General features: G+C 47.1%; 4 protein-coding genes across 6 annotated transcripts; 3 read left to right on the top strand and 1 right to left on the bottom strand.

The window, feature by feature from the left end:
* Positions 1 to 226: 226 nt before the first annotated feature.
* gucy2d (guanylate cyclase 2D, retinal) lies at positions 227 to 12067 on the top strand. The gene is made up of 18 exons (XM_028983947.1): positions 227 to 596; positions 1870 to 2830; positions 2912 to 3213; positions 3319 to 3691; positions 4291 to 4363; positions 4489 to 4597; positions 4685 to 4804; positions 4942 to 5025; positions 5094 to 5270; positions 5351 to 5507; positions 5672 to 5818; positions 5899 to 6047; positions 6275 to 6438; positions 6534 to 6901; positions 7933 to 8031; positions 9334 to 9428; positions 9533 to 9618; positions 10522 to 12067. The coding sequence occupies exons 2-18, from the start codon at positions 2011 to 2013 to the stop codon at positions 10604 to 10606; spliced, it is 3408 nt and encodes a 1135-aa protein (XP_028839780.1). The 5' UTR covers positions 227 to 596; positions 1870 to 2010; the 3' UTR covers positions 10607 to 12067.
* A 1417-nt stretch (positions 12068 to 13484) lies between these two features.
* On the top strand, positions 13485 to 16280 carry si:ch211-284e13.6 (zinc finger protein 219). Its single transcript, XM_028984352.1, has 2 exons — positions 13485 to 13722; positions 14988 to 16280. The coding sequence occupies exon 2, from the start codon at positions 15000 to 15002 to the stop codon at positions 15846 to 15848; it is 849 nt and encodes a 282-aa protein (XP_028840185.1). The 5' UTR covers positions 13485 to 13722; positions 14988 to 14999; the 3' UTR covers positions 15849 to 16280.
* Positions 16281 to 18087: 1807 nt separating this feature from the next.
* On the top strand, positions 18088 to 22429 carry LOC114792705 (ankyrin repeat and IBR domain-containing protein 1-like). Of its 3 annotated transcripts, none has more exons than XM_028984064.1 (4): positions 18088 to 18276; positions 19122 to 19177; positions 19248 to 19541; positions 21775 to 22429. In XM_028984064.1, exons 1-4 carry the CDS (start codon positions 18156 to 18158, stop codon positions 21904 to 21906), a joined length of 603 nt encoding a protein of 200 aa, XP_028839897.1. In that variant the 5' UTR covers positions 18088 to 18155; the 3' UTR covers positions 21907 to 22429. The 3 variants fall into 3 exon arrangements, with proteins under 3 accessions (XP_028839897.1, XP_028839896.1, XP_028839895.1); XM_028984063.1 differs by lacking the exon at positions 21775 to 22429 and having other exon boundaries at positions 19248 to 19322; positions 19389 to 21265; XM_028984062.1 differs by lacking the exon at positions 21775 to 22429 and having other exon boundaries at positions 19248 to 21265.
* A 382-nt stretch (positions 22430 to 22811) lies between these two features.
* Positions 22812 to 25668, bottom strand: LOC114792533 (zinc finger and BTB domain-containing protein 49). The gene is made up of 3 exons (XM_028983772.1): positions 24735 to 25668; positions 23803 to 24120; positions 22812 to 23536 (listed from the first exon to the last, which is right to left on the bottom strand). Exons 1-3 carry the CDS (start codon positions 25171 to 25173, stop codon positions 22977 to 22979), a joined length of 1317 nt encoding a protein of 438 aa, XP_028839605.1. The 5' UTR covers positions 25174 to 25668; the 3' UTR covers positions 22812 to 22976.
* Between the last annotated feature and the right edge of the window lie 118 nt (positions 25669 to 25786).

The following is a 25786-nucleotide window of genomic DNA, read 5'->3' as shown; positions in this document are numbered from 1 at the left end:
TTCCTGTGCCAAATTTTTCTCTCATCATCAGCTTCCAGATTTTTTGTTGTATGCTGCACACTTCAACACTTCTGTCCTCAGATTTATATACTCTCACTCTGCACATTCCCTCTCGCTCTGGCCCCAATACTCCTGCAAGGATTAAAGGCTAAAGAAGGGCGAGAAGTCAACGCTTGGACAGCTTGGCCTCCCGCCCCCCTCCTTTCCCCTCCTTCTGTTCCTCCATCAGTCAATCAGTCTTCCAGTAAGATCGCTGGCTTGGAGAAGCTCACCTGTTCTTCTGGCTTCCCTCCTTATGCTCCAGGGTCTGTGGATTGGGGAAGGTCCCAGTCCAATCTCCTAGGAACAAAACCATCACTTTCTCAAGAAATCTGTGGCAAACCAGTGGATTTTGGACCAGTGGATTTTTTTCATGTTTTTTTTTTCGTGCAATCTTTTCTTTGGAATTATTTTTTTGATTTCTCTTGGTTTATTGTTGATTAATCACCTTTGAGCAGAAGCGTGGAGGTCAACCCACTGCTGGAGCTGGATACATACCATGGACAAAGACTGGCAACATGGCCTTCCACTAGTCCTCTATTAACAACCTTCTGCAGGTCAGCATTTAGCCTTTAGCCATTAGCCTAGGGTCTTGGAGAACTGTCATGCAATCTGCAGACATCGTTTGGTGGGCTTTATGTGTTGCGGTAAAAGGATATTGGCCACCAGTTAGCTTTAGCATTTAGCAACTTGATACATATTTAAACATACTGATAGATCATTTTTCATTACTCCATACTCACAATGGAAAAGCATACACTTTGATTGTTGCTGTTTTCAGACATCCTTATGGCTTCTAGTGACTATGGGTCTCCAGCAGATTATCAGAAATTTTTTGAGACCACACTGAGACTGTGCAGCTTTATAAATCTCCCAAATTTCAACGTAGTTGTTCATTTAAATGAAAGAATGCTGGATGCAAGCTCTCTCAGCTTCCCTCTTTTAACTGTGTGTTGTAGTATTGGTATTGTCATAGTTTCCCCAGACAATTACTTTTATCTTCTAATAATACAATAGAAGATAAAAGACATGATTTAAAATGCTCCCACCGCCAAACCTAAAGCCATCCGTGTTAAGGCCTGCAGCCTGAAAGCCTGAGCAAATTCTACAAGAGACCTGACCTCAACATGCTTTATGGCTGCATTAATACCAGAGTACCCTTGGGTTACTTTTTTAGGGTATTGTTTTTTCTTTGTACACTCCATTCTCTCTGAAATTTTTTCCCCCCAATTTGAATTTGCACTGTAATGTAGAGCTGTAATGACTACTCTATCCAGTTGATATTTGAAAACATTAAACATTGTCACACAGGTAAAATAAAAAGTATAGTAAAAAGATGAATGAAATGCCACAAGGCATGGAACATTTTTAAAGTGAGGAGAGAAAGGAGAGCTGAAGATAAAAGAAGGGCTAAGCCTTGCGTTATTTGGCAGCATTAGAGCGAGGGTTAATGCACACAGCCTACCAGATCCAGTTAATCTGCTTGCCCCATGCATGCTGAGAGAGACCAGTGGCAGGACAAGGCACACAAGTTGGCACATCTCTTGTCACAGCAATGGGCATGACCTTGGAACACTGCCACCTTCACCCTGGAGGGACAGATAAATAGAAGGAATCGCTTGATTTGTGTGCAAAGGGTTTATATGTGACCTGGAAGTGTGTAAATCTACCAGCACCTTGTTGCTGTGGCTAATTTTGGGCTAGGAGGAGTGCTCGTGTATGCATCTGTTTGAAGTTTCTGAAAATAGAGTAGTAGAGTTTTATTGCGGTTACAAAGATTTGACATGGTCTCTCGCATTTCCTCCCTATTTTTTGCAACCCTCCTAACAGTGATGACTGGCGGATTCGCGGCACTTCTGGCAGCCCTGGGCTAAGGTCCAAGGAGTGTCCCCAGTGCAAATACAGTGGTTGGTTCCACAACACAGTTGTCCATAGGTCCCTGCCTCCGTCAGCAGCTGAAGTCAACACGACATGGTACCACAGAGAGACTCTAGCTTCCTGTTCAGCCTTTCACATCACCCACGATGGTGCAAGCAACGAAAGGGCAGAGAACAGAGACACAAAACCCAGACAAACAACTCAGGAACTACAGGTGGCTTGCTGAGGGATGTACACACGTCCTCCACACCAGTGCTGAGGACCCATACCTGGTGGGGGTGCTGGTTGATGGTGCCCCTCATGATGGTCTCCTACCTGCCCTGTGAAGCCTGGGGCGCCACCTTCAAGATAGCCATTGTGGGCCCTTGGTCATGCGATCCCATGTACGCCAAAGCTCTGCCAGACATGGCCGCTCGACTTGCGATGAGCCGCATCAACAAGGACCCCTACTTGAGCAAGGGCTACTGGTATGACTACACATTGGTGAGCGAGGAATGTCACACCTCTCGTGCTTTGTCCCGATTCACTGAGCTGGAGGGCTATGCCTCGGCATTCCTGGGCCCAGCAAACCCCGGATACTGCTCTTCAGCCGCTCTGATGGGGAAACTATGGAACAAGGGCGTCCTGTCATGGGGCTGCCTGAATGCCAACATGGATGAAGGGTTATACCCAACCTTCCTTCGCCCACTGCCTCTGTCATCAAGGGTGCTTTTTGCTGTGTTGCGTTTCTTCCGTTGGGCACACGTCAGCATCATTGCGGAGGAGGGTGACCTGTGGGAGGCCACTGGGCACGAGCTGGCAGCATCGCTACGCACCCTCGGCCTGCCGGTCAGCACCGTTGTGGTCATGGAGAAGGACCAGGAAGGCACCCGCAAAGCCCTGCAGACGATTCGGGATGCTGACCCTGCGCGAGGTGAGCCTTTCTGTCTCTAACAAACTCTGATAAGCAGTCTTAATTCAAAATGAACTGAGTTCTCACTTTCTCTTCACTCAGTGATCATCATGTGCATGCACTCAGTGCTGATTGGTGGTGAGGCTCAGTACAAAGTGCTGACCACTGCAATGGACATGCGTATGATAGACCGCGGATACATCTTCATACCTTACGACACGCTGCTCTATTCTCTGCCGTACACCGATGTGGAATACCCCATCTTATCCAATGACACCAAACTCCGTCGTGCCTATGACGGGGTGCTCACTGTCACCATGGACCAGGGTGATCGCAACTTCTACGAGGCCTTCAGAGATGCTCAGGAAAGCTATGAGATTCGCACCAGCACCTCAGCTGAGCAGGTGGGTCAGTCAACCCATTTTCTATCACAGGGTGAAACTAACAGGTTCTTCTTCAATAAAATTAGTGTTCTTCTTGAACACCTTGATTTTCTAAATCTCCAACAGGTGTCTCCATTCTTTGGCACAATCTACAACATGCTCTACTTCACGGCCATGGCGGTGGAGAAGCAGCGGACTAATGTTGGCCGTTGGGTTTCGGGTGACGTTCTGGCGAAGGCTGAGGGCGGTTTCGAGTTCCCTGGGTTCAACCAGCCGCTCTCTGCAGGCAGCGATGGTGAGGGCATGCAGGGCAAGTACGTGGTGCTGGACACCAACGGCAAGGATGGCAAGCTGCAGCCCACCCACGTCTTGGAGGCAGCGCACACCTACGGCAAATTTGGCGGGCTGAAGTACCTCGGCCGCTCCATCCACTTTGCTGGCTCCACACCAAGCAGTGACTCCAACTGCTGGTTTAGTCCATACATCTCCTGCGGTGGAGGTGAGAGTTTTGTTTGTTTTTGCTTTTCCATTCAGGAATATAGCGACTAAAGAGCCCATGTCAGGAAAGGCACTTCCTGCTATGTGCTGATTGGTTAGTTTCCAGGTTTCTGTAATCATCATGCAGGTGTCTTTCAATCTAAGAGGAAGGCTTGTCTTTTGTCGGCTGCTATAACCTTTTGCATCACAAAGTGTTGAATATCAGAAGTACCTTTTTAAGTATAATTTATGTAAATTATTTTCTATCTTGGAGAAGCTGCATTCTAGAAATTATTCCTTTGCAACAACAGCCATGTAAATTAAGGTTTTGTCTGTCCAAAAACAGAAGGACACATTTGTGAGATACATTTGAAGGACCCTCCGAATTGAAAATCTCTTGTTGAGACACTTCTGCCTAATACGTCCAAAGGATGTGGCAAGTCCCTATTTGAGTAATATTGAATGCGCCCACAACTCAGTAGTATATTAAGTAGTTTGTAAAATCTGAAGTAACTCAAATTATCCTCCCTAGCACTGAATGGCAGCCACTCCTGATTATGAATGAAGCAGAGTTTAATAAGCAAAGATAATAATCCCAGGTTGTCTATTCTATTGTTTCAGGTATAAGTGCATTGACTCTCTTCTTCCTGTTCCTCCTGTTGGTGGGGCTTGTTGGAGGATTCGTTCTGTACACGTAAGTAATACCTACATACAGGACTTGCAAGTAAATATAGGACAATTGTAATATTTAGTTTGAAGCCTGTCCTATGGACTAATTTGGTTGGCCTCGTGTGAGTAGTGTTTGCTATGTTTCTGCAGGAAAGGTGGGAAATTTGCCTTTGGGTTCGGTGGATTGGGTGGAGGGAGTTCGAAAATAGTCCTTACTCTGGATGACCTGGTCTTCATCAACACACAGATCAGCAGAAGGGTTTGCAGCCTTTATGTGTTCACCTGAGTCTGTTGTTCTTGATTTCATTATCACACTGGGTCATGCCTTCTCTATGTCTTTCTGCAGAAACTGAATGAGGAAAGTATCCTGAGAAGCCAGCTGGACATAAAGACCCCTCGCCATTCTGTATCGGGCCGCAGCTACATCACCTCCACCCCGGACAACTCCAATGTTGCTGTGTTTGAGGTATTTCTGAGGTTTTCATCAAATTTTTCAAAAAAAATTCCCATGATTCTCCACACCCTTTTCCAAACGTACTAGTATTCAAACACAGCTGACACTCCATCCAACTTGTAATGATGCTGAGGGCCCAATCTTTTCAGGGTGACTGGGTTTGGCTGAAGAAGTGTCCCAGTGGGATTTCTATAGCAAGTGTCAGTGAAGACACCCAGTCAGCTTTTGCCAGGGTAAGGATGTGTGTGTCTGTGTGGGGTGTGTTTAGCACTAAGTGAACCTTGCGGACTTCTGGTTTCAGCTGAGGGACATGCGACATGAGAACCTGAACCTCTTACTGGGTCTGTTCTTTGACTGCGGGATCTTCGGCATTGTGACGGAACACTGCACCAGGGGGAGCCTGGAGGACCTCCTTAACAATGAAGAGATGCGGCTGGACTGGATGTTCAAATCCTCCCTGCTGTTGGACCTCATCAGGGTAGGCGACAGAAAAACAGAGAAAAGAGAAACGATTTCCGGTACCGCTCCAGTCTCCTGAAGACCCGTTTCTCTCCCCAGGGAATGAAATATCTCCACAACAGAGGGATCATCCACGGGCGGCTAAAGTCTCGAAACTGTGTGGTGGACGGTCGCTTTGTGCTGAGGGTGACGGAGTACGGTTTCAACAATATCCTCACGGCACAGGGCATATCCCTGGATGACATGGAACCTGAGGGTGAGAGCCATGCATCGCCATGCATCCAATGGCAACAAGTTGCAGATGACAAATTCCCATTTTTATCATCTGCACGTTTATGCGCCATCCGATGGGAAATAAACGGTAGAAAAGTCTCAGACATGTCCATAATAGGTTAACAGTAGCCAACTCTCGCATTACAGACCTGCTGTGGACAGCACCTGAAATTCTGAGAGAACCTAAGTATTTGACTGGGACGTATCCTGGTGATGTGTTCAGCTTTTCCATCATCATGCAGGAAGTCATTACACGCTGCGCTCCCTTCTGCATGCTGGACATGCCCGCGAAAGGTAAAAGAGTGAGAGAGGGCCAGTGATTTGTGGGGAGAAAGCTGGATTGAGGCTGATTTGAGGTTTGTGTGTGTGAACAGAGATTATTGATAAATTGCGGTCGCCGCCACCACTCTGCCGCCCCACGGTGTCGGTGGACGAAGCTCCTTTGGAGATAATTCAGATCATGAAGCAGTGCTGGAGCGAGGAGGCTGAGAAAAGACCCACGTTTGAGGAGATCTTCAGACAGGTCCGAGCGATACCTCACACATACATTGTAGAATTTACAGCATAACACACACAAGCAGGCTGCAGGCCCCAGACTGGTATCTCATTTAACAAATCAGTTGGGTAGGTTGTGATCATTCTGCTCATTCTTCCACTGCCTGTCAATGTTCTTAATGATGATAGAGGAGACCAGTCAGGAAGGTATGAAAGCTCTGCATACGAAGCCCTACTGCTGATTTCTCTCTACAGTTTAAGAGCGTTAGTAAGGGCAAGAAGACGAACATCATCGACTCCATGCTGCGTATGTTGGAGCAGTACTCCTCCAACCTCGAGGACCTGATCAGAGAGCGGACGGAAGAGCTGGAGGTGGAGAGGCAGAAAACAGATGCACTGGTGGCACAGATGTTGCCCAAGTGAGTGCAAGTTTCCCCACTATTGTCTCTTATTGTATATATTTTTTGCAGCTTTTGGTCATTTTTACTTTTATTTTTCACACCCTGTTGATCAGGTCTGTAGCTCAGGCGCTGAAGACAGGGAAACCTGTGAAACCAGAGCATTTCAGCGACGTGACCCTGTACTTCAGCGATATCGTGGGCTTCACAACCATATCTGCTCTCAGCGAGCCCATAGAGGTAGTAGACCTCCTCAACGACCTCTACACATGTTTCGATGCCATCATTGGCCAGCACGATGTCTACAAGGTGGAAACCATAGGTGATGCATACATGGTGGCTTCAGGCGTGCCCAACCGTAATGGGAACCGCCATGCAGCAGAAGTGTCCAACATGTCTCTGGACATCCTGGCCTGCATCGGGGCCTTCAAGATGAGACACATGCCTGACGTCAAGGTCAAGATTCGCATTGGCCTGCACTCAGGTCAGTTCCCCTGACCCAATGACCAATAAGCGACACTCTAATGAGGCAAACCAGAATAGAAGAGCATGAACACAGAACATGAAGAACATGAACTATTGAGGCATTATTGTACTATTGTGTCAGAGAGTGGAAATCATGACCAGATGAAAAATGCTATTTTTGGGGGCATATATGAATCAGAATTTCTTTTTAAATGTACCCAGTTTTATGTACATTTTATTTCAATATTTTTTACAACCAGGGTCTGCAGGGTGTGTTTTTATAATGCATTTTGGCTAGCTACTTGTCTCAGTTAATTCCAAAAAATTGTAACTTATATTATTGTAAATAATACTTTTTTTACCCATCCTGGGAAAATAGTTGATCATACCTCCATGATTGAATTTAGTAAAAAAAAAATATTAATTGACAGCCCTAAAATGAATATATATGTACATGAACATTAATATATTTATGAAAATAAAGTATAAGTATAAGTTGTTGTGCAGAATAATACATTCCCATGCTATCAGATCCAGGTCTAAACATATTGCACATAATATCCATGACTTCACTGGGTATTATTGGCCTGTGCATTCAGGGTCTTGTACATTCTGTAATAAGTATTTATGCTTGATCCTTGGTGGCGACTGCATTCCAAGAACAAGTGAGATGTCAATCCCAAGCATATTCTGATCATCCAATTAACAGTCCCTATCCAATTAGTGACTGGCGTGCTGTCCTTGACGCCCGGCTAACTCATAGGCCATCTGCCTCATGACTCTGAGAGCGCTACATGCTATTCTGAGGCTTTTCTCTTTTTTTCGGGACAGACTTCACAGAGGTTTTGCATCACATCACAAAAGAACATCTTCTGAGATCTTTCTAAGTATTGTACAGGATTATTTAAAGCACTATTCTTAGCATTGTTCTAGATAAAAATAAATGCCTTGGGGGGTTGCTTTTGTTCTAATGTGCTTTTATTTGTGTATTGTGCATTTATATACTACGCTCTTAATTCTCCACTGTTGTGGACTGTGTGTTTTGACTAGGTCCCGTGGTGGCTGGAGTCGTGGGTCTGACGATGCCTAGGTACTGTCTGTTCGGAGACACTGTAAACACAGCTTCTCGAATGGAGTCCACAGGGTTGCGTAAGTTCAAAAAAAACTTTCTTTTGCAGACACACTAAAGATACAGCCTAGCAAGTAAGGAAGCGGACTCGTAACCAAAGGGTTCCGGGTTCAAATCCCAAACTGCCAGGGTGCCGCTGAGGTGCCCTTGACCAAGGTACCGTCACCACACACTGCTCCTCGGGCACCTTTCGTGGATGCCAACGGCTCACCAAGGGTGATGGGTTAAATGCAGAGGACACATTTTGTTGGGTCATTGTGTGCTGTACTATGATGTGTATCACAATGGCAAAAAACAATCACTTCCATGAGTGCATGGATAAATGTATCTACACTTGTGAACAGAGAGTGTGTGTGCACGCTTAAACGCAGAGGTAAGATGTATGTGTGAGTACGTGTGTGTGTGCGTGGCCGTACTGAGAGGCTCAGAGAGTTTTAAGGTGAGCTGCTCTCCTCTCGCCTCTAAGGCTATCAGCAGAATTAGACAGAATCTCTTCAGAATCTTTAACAGCAGCATTCTCCTAAAGCTGCTGGCTTCTCTCATCTCCCTCCACCAGCCAGAGAGGCACAGATGTCATAAACGACGGCTGGAAATACTACACGTTGACCCATTCTGGGCAAATGTTGTTATACTGTTTACTGAAACTACAAGATAAGAAATAGGATCCTGTGCTTCTGTGAGCCACATTCAGTACTGAGCAAAATGTTACAGGTTTTTTTTTTCTTCACTAACTCAAATAATAACGATTAAAAAATCGTTTAAATCGATTAAAATTAGTGAAATTGGTAATAATATTGATGTTGATAGGCAGAGATGTGCTAGAAGAACTGGGGGTTGGTCTCTCACAACTCTAAACTAATGACTGATCTCCTATAACCAAAGCTATACAGATGGAGAAAAATATTGTACTGCTGCTCAGAGAACATAGAAGGGCCGAGTCTCCTTCTCTACATGCATCATGTCATTGTTTCAAGAAAAATATGGACATGGCATTATCAGAAATCCTTATCCTGACAGGTCTAGCACACATACGCGATCGGTTCATACTGCCATCTAGTGTCTCATCACCAGCAGCACCAGACAATGGTGAGGAATAAAGGTTCACAAGCGCTGTCCTCCCAGCATGCCGCACCTGCTAATTACATAAATTAATCATTCAGCAAGTTGAGTCCATTTACACTTTTCACTGTATTTTTATGTTATGTATGTAAGTATTTATATTCATGTGTATGAGTGTGCATGTGTGTGTTGAGAAAAAAAAAGAATGAATTTAATTAATAATGAATATTTCCATTTTATATTGGCTGGTCTGCCCCCTGCAGCTTACAGAATCCATGTCAACCAGACCACTGTTGATGTCCTAAACGCTCTACAACTGGGCTACAGAATACATGTCAGAGGCAAGACAGAACTCAAGGTACCCCACACTTATACCCCACACATGACATTCGCTGACATTCACATTCATGTTAATACAGCTTTGTCTGTCCTGCTGTCCATTTTCCAATCTTCTGCATTCAGGGTAAAGGCTGTGAACAGACATACTGGTTGGTTGGTAGGGAGGATTTCACGAAGGCACTGCCCATACCGCCAGACCTTACTCCAGGGTGAGCACTGGATTCTGTGCAGAGAATGTGACTCTATGTCACATTGGCCACTGTTTGTTTTTATTGAAGGAGAGAAAATATATTATACACAACATACTTACAATTCTAAATAATTCATAACCACTTTCATGTTTTTATAGCCAAAAACTGTGAACACCAAAAAATCTTGTAGGTGGGCGGGACAGGAAGGAGCCACTTTCTTTTTACAGCCTTTTTACTCACAGTGAAAATGATTTGTACAAGGAGGAGTGTACAAAATGTACAAAAATGTACAAAATTATGTACTTATCTTGCACATTAATTATATTAATGAGTACGTGGATGACCTAGCATTTAAGGAAACAGACCTGTAATTAGAAGGTTGCCACTGAGCAAAGCACACTGCTCCCCGGCACCATTCAAGGCTGCCCACTGCTCACTAAGGGTGATGGGTTAAAAGCAGAGGACACGTTTTGTTGTGTTGCTTTCTGCTGTGCTGCAGTGTTTTACATTGACAATCACTTCACTTTCATCAAGTATAGAACATCAAATGCATAGGGGATCAGAAAGACTAGCGTGTATTTCCTGCCAGAAATTACGTTAATCTCACCAAAATTCCTCCAATATACAGAATCCTTTGAATCCTTCTTCTGAATGTTGTCACAGAAAAATAATTATTTTATTTTATCCAACAAAACTGCAGACATTAGAAAAAGTTGTTTCCCATTACACAATGCAAATGTGTTCCCACAATTCCACAGATATTTGTAGGTTGTATTCCCATTCCCATTTGTTTTTAATATAAAGTGAGGCCTTATTAGCCAAGAAAGCGCTGTCACATTTGGACACAACCTTAGAACAGCTATGAGATGCATAGGCCAAATTGGCTGCTGTTTAACCCCATGCCCGTTTCTCCCCATTCAGGGCCAGTAACCATGGCATTAGTTTGGATGAGATTCCAGCAGACAGAAGGCAGAAGTTCCTGGATCGGCAAAAGCAGATGGGCTGAGAGCCTGTGGTATGGTCCATTTCACACAAATCCTTTCAGCACAGAGGCTTCATGGGTCACCCCATTTATAAGGACACTGCACAAGACACTGCCTTTCTGTGGCATGAAGTACAAGAATGCATTTTTTTTTTTCAAACAGTTGAACTGTTTTTGTTTTGTAAGCAATACTTTCAGTGAACTGTGTGTATAGTATTCATTTTTGTTGAAATTCGCCATTCTGCCATTAGGTGGCAGTACATCTTACACACAGTCCCTTTAATGTTAATGCATTAGGCAGTGGGTGGAAACATGAGTACTAATATCACCTGCGTGAACTTCCTGGGGTGGGATACCCACTCCCCCCAGTGGTCATAAGTGTCAAGTAAGGAGAAAGGGGAGGCGGGGACCCCCACTGCCCTGTCCCTTGACTGAGTCTCCACGGGGCAAGAAGGGGCCATGACCACGACCCGCACCGATGCACCACTTCCGGCCAGCAGAATGAACATGGAACCTTGGAGATTTGCTCAAGGAATCCGACAAACAAGAGCAACACCAGAATATAAGGAAATAAAAAGAGCGAAAGGACACCTTCTTTAAGATGTGAATAAATGCCCATGTAGTTGAGAATTAATATTTACAGTATATACCTTTACAACAAAATATTCTGAAGCATTATTATTGTAAAATGACATCACAAAGATTTCTTAGCTACTCGAAACTGAATTTTATGATAGTAGATCACGGACCAACGATGAATTGAGTTTTGCTTCTGTTGCCTGCACTTGAATCGATTATCCCCAGTCTAACTTCACCTAAATTCAATCTACCATTCCATTTTCCAGAACTGCTCTTAAATTTTTCGAAATGTTCTAAATTTTCGAAAATATAAGTCCTCTAGCCATCTTAAAATTGCATGCATGGTTATTGGCAGAAATAGGTGACAGTTGAAAAAAAAAAAGAAGAAAGAAATTGAAGATGCTTTATGAAGTCAATATCAGTGTCGTCTGTCTTAAAGGGACGATGCACTCATCCTTTTTCTTTAACGTCTCCTTCACAGACAACCTGTCAAGCTACCATATCAAACCGGGATGATATATAGACGCGTTCCTATTTAAATACTTCACCTCTTTTTATAACGAATTGCATGTGTTCCTGGGAACCCTCTCCTTTTCGGGGCCATGGCTGGCTTGTATATATGTGTCGTTTACTGTGCACTGGGACATGTGCTGAAACTGGACCACCGCAGACAGTTATGTGAGCATGTGTGTAAGGAGGGCATGGGCGCCACCAGTGACACCCTTGGGGAAACAGTGTGCGCACCTTTGCTGCTGTGTGTGTGAAACACGTGTGGAGCATCCAGGTCCATGTGGCAGAAAATTTTGTATTCTAGCTAGAACTGAACCGTATTTCCTGTCCAGACATACTGTTACATCATTTGCTCTGTGTAAATAAATACATGAATAAATTATGGTTTTAGTGACATGTGTGCTTGTTTCCATGCTAATTCGACTTGTATCTGTTAATATATTAATTAGACAAAAACTGTGAACCTTGCGCAGCGGTGCATTACATTTGTGTTGGGTCCTTTTTTAACCAGATACTGTGTAAAATAAAAAAAAAAAAGTGAAGTGATTGTCACATGTGATACACAGCAGCACAGCACACGGTGCACACAGTGAAATTTGTCCTCTGCATTTAACCCATCACCCTGAGTGAGCAGTGGGCAGCCATGACCGGCGCCCGGGGAGCAGTGTGTGGGGACGGTGCTTTGCTCAGTGGCACCTCAGTGGTACCTTGGCGGATCGGGATTCGAACCGGCAACCTTCTGATTACGGGGCCGCTTCCTTAACCGCTAGGCCACCACTAGGCAATGTCCTAGTGCCCTGAGATGAAAGGGAACACCCCAATGGGTGATTACTTATATGACAATCATTAATCACTTAATTGTAAAAAAGAACAAGGCAGTGCTCACCCATCATCAGAGTATGGGTCCTTGGTAGAGATATTGATTAAGGGAATGACTGGGAACTACTGCATGATGTGCAGAATATTTACCTTATCATACGTTATCTTCTCGAGTCAATCAAAAAAGTTGTCGTCAGAAAAATCATAATAATACAATGAAATACTGTATGAAAAAATCTAATTAATCTGTGGTGGCCTAGTGGGTAAGGAAAGGGACCTGTAATTGGAAGGTTGTTGGTTCGAATCGCCGAGGTGCCACTGAGCACATTTCGTTGTCTGCACTATGTGCTGTGCTTTCTGTGTATCACAATGACAATCACTTCACTTTCACTTTATTGAATTAAGTCTCACATTTCCGTATGTCTCACACAGCACAAGGCTTGGTTTCAGAAATTCACATTTTATACACATTTTCACTTTTGCTCATTTTTAATGTCTAAGAAACATGTAGTGTCAAACCAATAATGTCCACAGTGAAATGTGTCATTTCAGTCATTGCTGATTCCCAAAACTCATAAGCCATAGTCGCTTTTAACAAAAGACATATTATACACATATTACAAAATAATGACATAAAGACCCAAATAATAAACATTGGTGAACTATCTGGTGGAATGGTTCTTTTTTCTTTTTTTACCAAAAACATTTGCCAGAGCAGTTGGGTAAGTGTGATCTTTTTAATTGTGCACGTGTCCACTCTGATGGTGACCTGTGATTAAAACGTCGGCGGATTTGATGGTGATTCATCACGTCAGACACACCGCAGACGCGCTGAATCGCAATTTGACTGGAAGTAGGACAGCGAGGCCCCGCCCCGTTCCCAGCTGCGATTCGCCGATTGGGCTGTTGCGCGGGCGGTGGGCGGGGCCAAGGAGTGGCACGAAGCCTTCGGACGCAGCGATTGGCCAGCGGCCCCGTCGCTCACAGCCGGAGAAGAGGCTTCCAGAGCCGAATCACATTTAACGCATTAAGCGACTGTTTCTCGGCGACGCGCAGTCGAACCGGCGAACGACGTTTCTCGTCTCCTCCGCCCCGCAGAAATGAGAACGTGCCCGCGCGCGCGTCCGCGCTGCGTGACCACTGCGTGAATGGCATCGCGACATTAGTTGTCTAACGCTATGAAGAGGGTGACAATCTCGCGCTCCACGCCCACGCAGGACCAGCGATAACAGGTAGGCAAACAGGTAACGGCGATAGCAAATTACAATAAGGATTGTAATTAATTAACACACAGTATGCTCTCTAACATGACGTGACGTTGAGGTAACGTTGAGGTAATGTTCTCGTATTGTTCTCTAACGTGCAATGCTTTGGATTCATTGTATGAGCAGCGTTGTTATTAAACGTTTTATTGTATATATATTTTTTGACAACCAGGGCGTGAACGTTGTCGCGCCGTAAACTGTTCCGCCGACAGTGGCGGTGATGACGGCCGCTCGGCGCGGGTCTCCGTCGGCGCCGCGGACGTTTCGTGCGTGTCTATCGCCGCGCCGCTCGACTCGCGGTTGTGGCGCGGAGGGCGGGGCCAGCCCCAATAAATAGGGGGGGGGGTGCGAGGAAGACAACAAACCCTGGAAATGTAGGCCACCGCGCGTGACCCAATTCCTGTCTCTCTCTCTCTCTCTCACACACACACACACACACTCACACACACACACACACACCCACACACCCAGCCTGAGTGTGAATGTGGAGCACGACTCCTGCCCGCCATCACGACTCGGCACGGTTCCAGGGCGAGTTCCTCTGTGTTTCACCGACTGCCAGGCCGTCTTCAGGAGATGCAGCAGCCCTGCACGAGGATGGTCACATGCATGATTCAGCACGGCCTCGGTGATGTGAATTTTTAACACCTACCTGAAAAAAAACAACTTAATTTTTCAATCCACTACCTCCCCTGACGTTTTTTTTTTTTTTTTTTTTTTACGTCTGCGCTACCCACACGCGTGACAAGTCTGCTTTTTGGTCTCGCACCTGTGGCTGAAAACCATGATCTGCATCGAATAAAGCACATCCGTTCGAGTGTGGGCGGCCGCGTCGGGTTTTTAAACGGTATCAAGGTTCCCCCGGGCCGTTTTTACTGCGCTGTGTGACTGATGTTTTGTATTTTTGGGCCTTTGGCAAATACGATCAGTTGGGTTCTGACCTACTTTCCTCCTTCGCTTCATACCTGCGACTCTATTTATATCCCTGACACAGGGGTGCGTAGAGCAGCTCGCCGCACCTCGCGCCGGTCTCAGTTTCGCCGTTCGAGCCCGGCGCTCTGGCCTGGTTGCGTTCCCACACGCTGGAGGATCCTCGTGGGAATACGAACAGAGACCATTCCGGTCCGTCTGACTCTTCGCCCCTGGATAAGGAGTCGGATTGCGGTGCCCTCCTTTCGGGGTTTTTCCTCTGTTCACTTGTTGAGTAAAAACACCCCTTCCTTTGTCTGCAGGAGTTGGACAACATGAACGACAGGAGCCGCCTCCCGTCGGGCGGGCGTGGCGAGCCGGCGCTCGCGCCTTCACCGGTCCAGCGGGACTCGGAGGCGCGCAGGGCCAGGGCTCGCGATCAGAGCGACGCGGTCAGCTCCACGCCCGTCAAGGTGAAGAGGGAAGACATCTCCGACGTGCCTCGCAAGGTGCCCAAGTTCCAGTACGTGGACTTCCCCTCCTTGCACCAGTGCATTCAGCAGCTCACCGTGCCGCCGTTAGAAAGCTGGCTGGCGGGCTGTCCCATGAGGCGGCCCTCCGGCCACGCCCCGGCCAGCCCCAAGGAGCGGGTGCCCAAGTTTCAGTATGTGGACTACCCCTCGCTGTACCACTGCATTCAGCAGCTGTCGGTGCCTCCGGTGGAGAGCTGGAGCCCTGGTCTGGCCGGGGGCGCCGCGGTGGGGGAGAGGCGACCCTCTCAGCACGGGTCGGCCAAAGAGGAACCAGAAGGTCAAAGGCGAAGGCGGGTTTCCGGCCAAAATCCAGGCCCTAACGCAACCTCCTTTAAACCACCGCCAACACGCCAGGGAGCACCTTCACAAACCACGACCACCAGAAGCACCAAGGACGAGGAGGCGGAGCCTCGGACACGCCTGGACACGGCGCCCGGTGCGAGGGACAGGCAGCGGGTGTCTGTCATCAGTCTGCACCCAGGCCTAAAGCCAAACCCAAGCCGGCCTCAGCCGCCGGCCAGGCGCTCTGGCGGCTCCTCACAGGCGGTCCGGAGCGCCGCGCTGGACCACGCCTGTCCGTTTTGCCAAAAGATGTTTGCCGATCCTGAAGAGTTGAAAATTCATCACAGGACCCATCGAGATCAGGCTTAAAACGATTGTTAATTGGCTGACATTTTTCCCGCAGTTTAGCAGTTCAGAGCAGGTTCCTCTCCTGTTGGTCGCTCGCTGTGTACCTAAACAAACATTTAAAAAAAAAAATTATTTTATAATTCCATGTAAATACTGTGCCTCGCACAGCGCATTTACATTTCGCAGTAGGTGTGTGAGACACTCTTAGCTTTTAATATTCCCCCTCCATGGATGGGATATATCTACTATCGTTTTTTTTTTTTTATAAAAGGGTGGGCGTGGTAGGCATTAACAAACGAAGTGCAGCTAACAGAGACGGCCGTGCGTTGTATTCCACTCATAGTCCAGCTCCAGGTGCCTAGAAACTGTGGCTGTCGCTCATGCTGCAAGAACACAGTGTTCTTTATCATCTTAAATCTTTTTTTTTTTTATTTTAATCCTTTGTATTCAGTTGTTTTCATGGTTTTATGCTTTTCTTTGGGGGGGGGGAGGGGTCCGTAGTTTTAAACTGGTACTTTTTTTCTTAATCTGGTTTTCAAATGTTTTAATAATGTTTAACCTATGACTGTATATTAAAGGTTTGATACAAAACTCCATGCGTGCTACATTTTTAAATAGAGTGAAGTGGTACGGAGGGGTACGCTTCGACACGTTCGGAGCTTCAGCAGGATAACTGCTAAATAATAAAAAAAAAAACAAGCAGCCCTTTTACTTTCAGTTGTACTCGTGGACGAAAGCCCAGAGGAAAAAGCTGAACGTTTGCTTTGCATTAAAATGTACTTTTTGGGGAGGCGCTGTGCATTAAAGATCGTGAAAATGTCGCTTAGCGAGATTTGTTTAAGATTAATACGGGTTTCCCTAGCTGGTCTGGTCCTGCAGGGGCGAGATAGAAATGGCGATAGGTGTAAAGAGCGCTTTGGTCATTCTGATTCACCGCTCAGGGAGCAGCAGCAGCTCAGACGGTCGGCTCTGGAATTTGTCCCCCTTATGTCTTCAAAAAGGGACGAATTTCTTCTGGAAAAAGGCCAAACTCTGTGGTTGGTGAATGGGGACCGTTATAAAAGCAAAATAATAAAAATTAATGTCAGGGGACCTTTAATATACAGCCGACAGGGATGACGATCTACATCATCCACCCATTTTCAGACCTTGCTTCTGAGGTCAGAGTCACATGGTCACAATACAAAAGAGGCAGTGGTAGCCTCGTAATTAGAAGGTTGCCGGTTTGAGTCCTGAGCAAGGCACCGTCCCCACGGACTGCTGCCCACTGCACATGCGGGTAAGGAAGCAGCCCTGTGATCACAAGGTTGCCGGTTCGAATCCCACACACTGCTGCCCGCTGCTCATTAAGGTGATGGTTAAAAGAAGAGGACACATTTTCGTTGTGTGCTGTGCTGCAGTGTTTCACAAACACTTCACTTTCAAAAACGATTTTCGATGATTGTCAACGTAAATCCTATAAAGCAGTTGTTAAAAGTTATGTGTCATGTTTAGTGAACAACATTGATTCTCTTTATAACCCCACTTAGTAGTTAAACATATTCTTCTTATTCACACATTCATAAACTGACGTAAAATCAGTGGAGTTTTATTTTCTCCTCGTGTGTACACTGTAAATATATTCTGGTAGCATGGAAATGGGTTAAGACACACCCCTTGGGTCCCATAATGCAATGTTTAACTGCATCACTACTACTAAACAAATTACATTTTACAACTATCACGAATAGAAAAGGGGAGCAATCATTTTTCATTCAATTTGCTTACGTTACTTCTGTACATATTAATATCTTAACGGGACAGTGGTGGCCTAGCGTTACAGGTTCGAATCCCAGTCTGCCAAGGTGCCACTGAGCAAATCACCGTCCCCACACACTGCTCCCCGGGCGCCTGTCATGGCTGCCAACTGCTCGCCAAGGGTGATGGTTAAAAGCAGAGGACACATTTTGTTGTGTCACCATGTGCTGTGCTGCACTCGCCTATGAGCCAGAAGACCCAGGTTCAAACCCCACTTACTACCATTGTGTCCCTGAGCAAGACACTTAACACTGGGTGTCTCCAGGAGGGGACTGTCCCTGTAACTACTGATTATAAGTCGCTCTGGATAAGGGCGTCTGGTAAATGCTGTAAATGTAAACAATGACAATCGCTTCACTTTCATCTTCTCACCCCAGCACACTAGAACAGCCCCAGTGTGACCGTTTGGAAAATTTGAATATGAAAAGGAGCGTTTTTTCAGGGGATTCCCGTGGCAGACTGGCCGAGCAAGGGGATTCCGTCGTGTTCCAAAGCAGCCGGGCAGAGCTCAGCCTCGGCACAGAGCAGAACATGTCGGTAACACGAGGCCAGGCGAGGGGACTCCTGCAAGGCGGCGCTCCGTTGGCCCAGCTGGCGTCCGAAGCGCCGAGCGCAGGCGCCACGGCAAGGACAAGCAAGAAAAGGGCGACGGGTAAGGCCACAACAGGTGTTCCACCATTTCATCCTACTTGTCGAAACGTCCTACCAAAGGCGCCTGCGCATGCGCACGCCCATAAACGCATGCTGCCATCGCACGTTTTTCAAAGTTTAGTTGGAGTAAATTAAAGGAAAACACGGTAAGTGCAGCACAAAATACTTGTGTTTCTGAGCTATCAGAACATACCTGTGGTTTTTGGACAGTAAAGTGTCAATTAATATTCAAACAGGTAAAACACTGGTGGTAGGAAAATCTCATGGGAGTCTTTGATCTATCACATAATTCTACTTGTGGTTTATGGACAGTATAATAGTATAATTATTATATAAACAAGTTGCACATCGGATTTGTACAGCTAACAGGAACAGTGGCTATAAAAGTATGTTGCGGTAGGGAATTTTGACAAGGTAGGACTATCCGACAGAACACCGGCGAGTTCTGTAATCGGCGGATTATTCACGGAACTTCGCTGGCAGCCACGTTGGTTTTTCAGTTGCTGGTAAACTGTGAAAACGCGAAATAATGCGGCTGCTCTTCCGCTCGCTGCGGTTTTGACCGTATTCAGCTTTTCAAAATAAAACCCTTACCCTGTTATCTACGGCTTTCAGAAGAATGAAAGTGCGCGATGTGCATGGGTCTGCACGTTTAGGTCTGACCCGAAGCTGAAAGGCACCATATTAATGTATATTAAACCATCCCCTGTTTTTTTTTTTGTCCAGCTTTTATTTTGAAACGCCTTCAATTGGAAGAGCGACTGAATTATTTCGCGTCTTCTCAGCGAATATAATTTGGATCTTAATTTAGTTTGCTTTGTGCGAATTTGGTGTCACCCCACGCAGGCCGAAGTAAGCCCACAGCCCAGATCTCAGAACAACATACGCTCAAGGATGTGAAGGTAGGAGACGATGATGATATTTTGGGTTTTTTTTGTTGTAACAAATCGTTTTTACGTCCTTCACCCTCAGTGGATCCCCATCCTCATTCAAGCTTTCCGGCCAGGGAGTAACGTCGTTCCCGAGGACCCCGAGTACCACAGAACGGTGAGCAGTGCACCCCATTTTAATAACCGTGAGTCAGGTCGTAATGGAAGCCTGTTGTCCCTCCAGTGTCCCTCCTGTTCCTCCAGCCTGCAGGAGACCCAGGACGGCCGCGGCCAGTGCCTGACGTGCCCCGGCGGCCCCGGGTTCTGCTGGCTCTGCCTCTGTCCCTGGCAGGGCCCTGCCGATGGTGGCGTCTGTCCCAACCAGTCCTGCCACCTGGTGAGCACCCTCCTGGGCTGCGGCGTGGTCACCGACCCGGCGAGCCGCGTGTGGGGCTGCCCCGTGTTCCGCGCCTGCCCCGGCTGCCGCGGTCTGATCGCCCACGGGTCCGGGTGCAAGTACGTCCGGTGCAGGGCGGAGGCGTGCCGCCACAGCTTCTGCTTCGTCTGCCTGAGGCCGAGCGGCGAGTGCAGGAAGGACGCGGCGCTGTACTGGTCCCTGAGCTGCTCTCGGCCACGCGCCGGCCGCCAGGTGTTCGCGGCGGGGCCCCGGGCCGACGAACCGTAACACAGGGTCACCTCATGTATCGTACGATACGTACAAAACCTCAGTTCCACAATCTTCCCTTTTCGTTACTTCTACCTTCAGGGAAATTGCTGGAATGTCAGTGAAGGAATTCCAGACATTTGGTCATTTGGGTGCCAAGTCAGGGAATTTTGTTAATAGCGTGTAGTGCAGTAGCCAGGACCTTCTGTGTATTTACGCGGTGAGTGTTTTAGTTTTGCTCGAAATGTCTCTTGACGTTTGTCCTTACACTTGCTCACTTACCAAACATGCCAGGGCCGAGTAAATTTCAAGATTTACAGGATTCGGCAAAAATGACGCGAATGCAGTTTTGAATCGTTTAACCCCTTTAAAAGCCCCCAAACATTATAATGGACATTTACGGAAATTCTGCTTTTTGGTCATTACAGACGTTACTGACATGGATGACAGACACGTCATAATGCACGTTACTTAATTAAAAAAACACCACACATCTGATTGTCTGAGCGTGTCCTTTTAAAAAAAGAATGTGGCCGGGGAGCATTCTGAAGGGGAGGCGGATTTATATATATATATTTTATGACAGAGTGCGATGTACAATGGCTTTATTTTATATAGATTTTTTTATTAAAAGCAATACTGTTAGCATTATAAGCTTCTTAATATGGCTCCTTTTATTATAAGATCAGATAATTTTTTTTTTTCATGTATTACTGCTGACACACCGGTTGTAGATCGCTGGGGTTTTCCTGCATTATTTTCTTCTTCTGTTCCCGCCCCGTGGGCCAAACCGCACTGCAGGCACGGACGCCGTTCAACCAACGCAACGTTCACTGCCCTAATGTGAACCTATCAGCAGGCAGGGATCTAACTTCTGTCACATTCCAGGACATAGAGTAAACAGAAGGGAGGGGCTCCGTCCGGTTTTCAAACGTTCCTTTCATTTTACACACCGCCGTTGTATTTGCATCAGGTCCGTCACTTCTGTCCTGCTCTGATAAAACAGAAGAAAAGTGTCAAATCGGGCCACAGCTTTCAGACGAGCGGCGTGGAAAGATAAATAATAATAATAATAACGCCCGAAAAACTAGTTTCTCTTTCACTTTAGTGGCTCAGCTACTTGTTCAGGTTTAGTTGGAAGCGCAAGTGGACGGTGTCTACTGACCTGCACACTGAGGACAGAGGACATCCCGGCACCCGAGGCGAGCTTGTCTTTGGCCTCTCCTGACGGTCAAGGAACCTTCGTCCCCTCTTCAAAATCATCTATCAAATGGGCTCAACCGCCACGAGAGGGACGCAAAACGTTCTTTCAAAAGTAAACCGTTCCCTTGGATCGTATAATGCAAGTTTAAGTGAAATGAAGCGATTGTTATTGTGATTGACTGCAGCACGTCACACGGTGACACAGCGAAACGTGTCCTCTGCTTTTAACCGTCACCCTTGGCGAGCAGTGGGCGGCCACGGGGCAGTGGTGGCCTAGCGGTCCGCCAAGGTGCCACTGAGCAAAGCACCGTCCCCACACACTGCTCCCCGGGCGCCTGTCCCCACTGCTCACCAAGGGCGACGGTTAAAAGCAGAGGACACATTTCGCTGTGCTGGGTATCACAATGACAGTCACTTCACTTTCACGACAGGCTTAGGATTTCAGTGGCACCTTGGCATTCAAACCGGCAACCTAAAGCACTAGGCCACCACTGCAAACACTGTTGTTTATTGCCGTCACTCCAGTGTTTATTATCCAGTTAGGCTTTGAAAATCAGGTTAAAGTAGATAAGGGGACCTTCCGGAATGTAGTGAATGATTCACTCGAGTTAAATTTGTTTAAAACTCACCAAGCGTTGCTGAACTACAGCCAGTCGAGCAGGATCAGTGCTCCTGTGGACGTATATGTGAAGAGGGTGAGTGATTGTGTCCCTTGTGACCGAAACAGCAGATAGTCGGTGACCTCGCCATGTCCCCTCTCCAGTGTCCTACGTGCCAGTCCCACCTTCAGAAGCTTCCCGACTGGAGCGGCCAGCACGACCTGTCCAAAATTCTGCTGGCTATGCCGGAGTCCCTGGAAAGGCCCCGGTGGTGTCTGCTGGAACAAGTTGTGTAATGTGGTGGATACGATCCGCTGTTCCGCACCTGTCCCAGGTGCCGCAGTGTCATGATGCACGGCTCAGGGTGCAAATATGTCTGCTGCATGTCATGCCTCATCTGTCTGCGCTCAACTGCTCAACCTGAGTCCCCTCCAAAAAAAACACTATCAACACACATTGTGGGGAAAAAAGCGAAAATCACAAAAACAGAATCCTAAGACATTTGTTAGGAATGACCTTCAAGTTATATCAGAAAGATTAAGCAGCCACACATATATTCACAACTGATATGTTACTCTTCTGCGTATTTGTAGAAAAGCTGTAGCAAGAACTTTAGAGTGGACTGAGCCTTATCTCACACACACTGATTTCTTTTTATATTCTTCACAATTTGCACAAATCAGTTTTATCTTTGGGCTCAAATTGCGAGTCGTTTATTCTAACATTTCTTACTTCAACAATCTGAACCAGCGGTTTCATTTTGTTTAATCAATGAAATTGTACTGTACTCAATGTAATTATAAATAAATATAATTATTTAAGGACTGCCTGCACTCTATATGGGTATATAATAAAGCAAAACTTACCATATATGAATTAAAGTAACTTGATTCAACCTAAGAGAAAGTGAAGTGATTGTCATTGTGATACACTGCAGCACAGCACACGGTGACACAACAAAATGTGTCCTCTGCTTTTAACCATCACCCTTGGTGAGCAGCGGGCAGCCATGACAGGCACCCGGGGAGCAGTGTGTGGGGACGGCACCTCAGTGGTTCGGGATTCGAACCGCCAACCTTCCGATTATGGGGCCGCTTCCACTGCCGTTTTACTGATAAATGCCGAAAACCCTAAAATGCCATGGACATTAAAATACATATTAATTTGACATATAATTAAAGCACACAGGCATAACAAACTATTAAAACGATTGCAAAATAGATTTTATTAAATATATTAACAGAATAAGATCTGCAGCAAGTGACATGGGGCAAAAAAATCCTTAAAGATATCAGTCTTAATATTCGGTTTTGGATGTCTGGAGAGTTCTGTGCTCTTGATTCTATTCAGTAGAACAGTCCACAGTTCAGGAGACCCCGCCCATGGTTCCTGCAGCATGGGATCGCTGATGGAAGCGCAGCCCACCACAGTTCCGGAACGTTTTCCCACACAGGCTGCAGGCGTACGGCTTCTCCCCGGTGTGGATGCGGAAATGCCTCGTCAGCGCCCACGAGTGGCGGAAGCGGGCGTTGCAGACCAAGCAGGCGTATGGCCGCTCCCCTGTGTGGATGCGCTGGTGGATCTTCAGGTGCTCCATGCGGTTGAAGTCCCGGCCGCACAGGGAGCAGTGGTAAGGGCTGCGGCCCGGTGGGAAAAGCCTCGTCTTGGGGCTCCGGTTCAGGTTCTTGGGGTGCGCCAGGCTGTGGTGCCGGTGCAGGTCCTCGGGAAGAAGAAAGGCCTCCCCACAGGCCTGGCACACATGCTGAGAAGCGGCGTTACTGGGGCCGCCTGGCAGAGGCATGTAGACCTCGGCTGCCAAGGCGTCATCGCTCTGGACAGGTTTCGGAAAGACAGCAGGCTGGCCTGGAGCGGAGGGGGACAGAAGGTCCAGGTCTGGGATTTCGGCACTGAATATGGGGGAATCGTCTAAACACAGAAACAAAAATGACATTTATCAGACAAACTTATCCAGAGTGACTTACAATCAGTAGTTAATAGGACAGTCCCCCTGGAGAGTCTTGCTCAGGGACACAATGGTAGTATTGGGGTGTGAACCTGTGACTTTGTGGTGTTCTTCTTCACAGGGGTGTGGATTTGTAACCCTTCCAGCCCTATTAAACTGTGGTTTCACATTTCATATGATCATGGTAAGAACTGTAAATCTATATAAGCAAAAACGCATTAAAACTCACCCAGAGAACGGCTTGCAGAAGCTACAAAAGCGTCCGAGTCACAATTCTGCAACTGCAGAGGCTCTGGCCTCCAGTCCTCCAGCAGTCTGGACTGCGCCAGGCTGAGACTGTCGGCCTCAAAGTCGGCAGGATCCTCCTCCCCGGGCCCGAAAGGGGCGGCGGCCGGGCTGCACTGCAGGGACGGCCCCTCCGTCTTCACCTCGATCTCAGACACCGTGACCTGCCCATCGAGGGGGGCCTGCGTTGCACGTGCTCGACTCGCGTGCTCGCCATCTCCCCTGTCACACGAGCGTGAGACGGGGCGCTCCTTCTTGGTCACTTCGGAAGAAAGTTGCACACGTTACTTTTTTGCCGGCATTATGATTCAAGCGTGCACAATTTTAACACTCTACTGCATGATGGCGATGGAAAGGAATAAACATTTAATTATTCATAACACTGACACTGAATGAAAACCTTTATATTAAAGTCCCCTGACATTAAATATATCGGTGTTATTGGTCCCCTAATACTGTATCTGAAGTCTCTTTCCGAAATTCAGCCATGGTGCAGAATTACAGCCACTTTTATCCAGTCCCACTATGAGATTTCCCCAGGACGCGCTGTTTCGGTCTCTGTAGCTGGTTCTTCAGAGTCTTGCACGACGGAACTAAAAAAATACTTTTAAGGGAAGGGTGGGAACTTCTCTGGGCGGGCAAAGCATGAGAAACGGGAGGTAACCTTTCCCCTTATGACGTCACAAGGGGGAGAAATTCTGGATCCGACCGTCTACCTAATCACAATTTCTAGCCACTGCAGGACCTTAGACAGGCGAGGGGAACTCGTATTAATGTTAAATCATCTCAAAAAGTGACTTTTTCTAGGATAGGGGACCTTTAAGTCTTGCACTTTATTCTAGAACAAGAGGCACAATTGCATTTCGCATTTCGTACCTGTACTACCCACAGCCTCAGGCGCGTCGCCTTTAACGTCCTGGGTTCGAATGCGTCCGTCCACGCTGATCTCGCGGAAGGATTCTGCGTCGCCGCTCGGGTACCTGCCACCACGGGTCGCCCGTTCCGAACACGCGTCGTCGTCACCGCCGCGAGCCCCGGGGACTTTGGCGCCCTCTGCCCGGCGGGACAGCCGCTTTGGCGACGTCTGCTGTGTCGCGGCCCGCAGCCGGAGCTTCAGGGACTCGTTGTCCCGCAGCGCTTCGTGCATCTGGTCCCGGACGTCGCGGAGGACCTGGCCCACCAGCTTGGTGACCTCGAGCACCGCGACCTCCACGGCCACCCCGAGCGCGCTGTGGATGGTGGCGGTCAGCTCGTCCCGAAAGGAGAGCGACAGCTCCGCGACGACGGCCGAACTGTCGCGCTCGGTCGCGGTCATTTTGGGTTTTTTAATTACACGCGTCAAGTAGATCGTTGCTGGTCGCCCGATACACGTGCTGCAGAAAAGCACGACAGGACGCTAGTTTAAAACACCGCCGTTCTCCATTCCCGAGTCCCGGCTACGCGGTACGTAGTTCTCACCGGCGACCCGATCCACGAATTAACAAAAACTACAGCAAACAGCGAAACTGCGGGATTTATTGTTTTTTTTACAAGGTTTTCTTACGCTGCTGCTTCCCCTGTTCCGGTTAAACCGCGGGCCAAACGAACGTATGACCCGAAAATCAGCAAATCAAATTTGACAAACGCACATTTAAACAGCATTACATTTTTTATATAACCGCACATTTATTAGCAAATGTCTAAATAAAACAGGCATTACAATTTTAGCTGCATTACGAGACAGATGTCTGTTATCTACGCCGTGTTCGTGTGCGAAACCCGGGTAAAACGTTCGGTTGGCCATCGGATTGCTCGTACTGGATGACGTCACGCATTGCGTTCGCGTTATAACTGGATTCAAATTGTTATTAAATGGGCAACAGTGGCCCAGATTCATGGGTTTGAATTATTTTAATCTTCACCAAAGTAATAAGTGAAAATTTATTAAT

The sequence above is a fragment of the Denticeps clupeoides genome, chromosome 6 (assembly GCF_900700375.1).
Source record: "Denticeps clupeoides chromosome 6, fDenClu1.1, whole genome shotgun sequence".
Classification (NCBI taxonomy): domain Eukaryota; kingdom Metazoa; phylum Chordata; class Actinopteri; order Clupeiformes; family Denticipitidae; genus Denticeps; species Denticeps clupeoides.
Note: the sequence above shows the minus strand (reverse complement) of the source record. Positions and strands in the feature narration are given on the sequence as shown.

Coding starts and splice junctions, on each gene's coding strand:
- gucy2d (XM_028983947.1), top strand. CDS start 2,011: ATGGTACCACAGAGAGACTCTAGCTTCCTGTTCAGCCTTTCACATCAC. Junction 4,364..4,488: donor GGAGGATTCGTTCTGTACAC/GTAAGTAATACC, acceptor ATGTTTCTGCAG/GAAAGGTGGGAAATTTGCCT. Junction 5,026..5,093: donor CCCAGTCAGCTTTTGCCAGG/GTAAGGATGTGT, acceptor TTCTGGTTTCAG/CTGAGGGACATGCGACATGA.
- si:ch211-284e13.6 (XM_028984352.1), top strand. CDS start 15,000: ATGAACGACAGGAGCCGCCTCCCGTCGGGCGGGCGTGGCGAGCCGGCG.
- LOC114792705 (XM_028984062.1), top strand. CDS start 18,156: ATGTCGGTAACACGAGGCCAGGCGAGGGGACTCCTGCAAGGCGGCGCT. Junction 18,277..19,121: donor AAGCAAGAAAAGGGCGACGG/GTAAGGCCACAA, acceptor CACCCCACGCAG/GCCGAAGTAAGCCCACAGCC. Junction 19,178..19,247: donor ATACGCTCAAGGATGTGAAG/GTAGGAGACGAT, acceptor CTTCACCCTCAG/TGGATCCCCATCCTCATTCA.
- LOC114792533 (XM_028983772.1), bottom strand. CDS start 25,173: ATGACCGCGACCGAGCGCGACAGTTCGGCCGTCGTCGCGGAGCTGTCG. Junction 24,121..24,734: donor TGAGGCTGTGGGTAGTACAG/GTACGAAATGCG, acceptor TTTCTTCCGAAG/TGACCAAGAAGGAGCGCCCC. Junction 23,537..23,802: donor TTCTGCAAGCCGTTCTCTGG/GTGAGTTTTAAT, acceptor TTCTGTGTTTAG/ACGATTCCCCCATATTCAGT.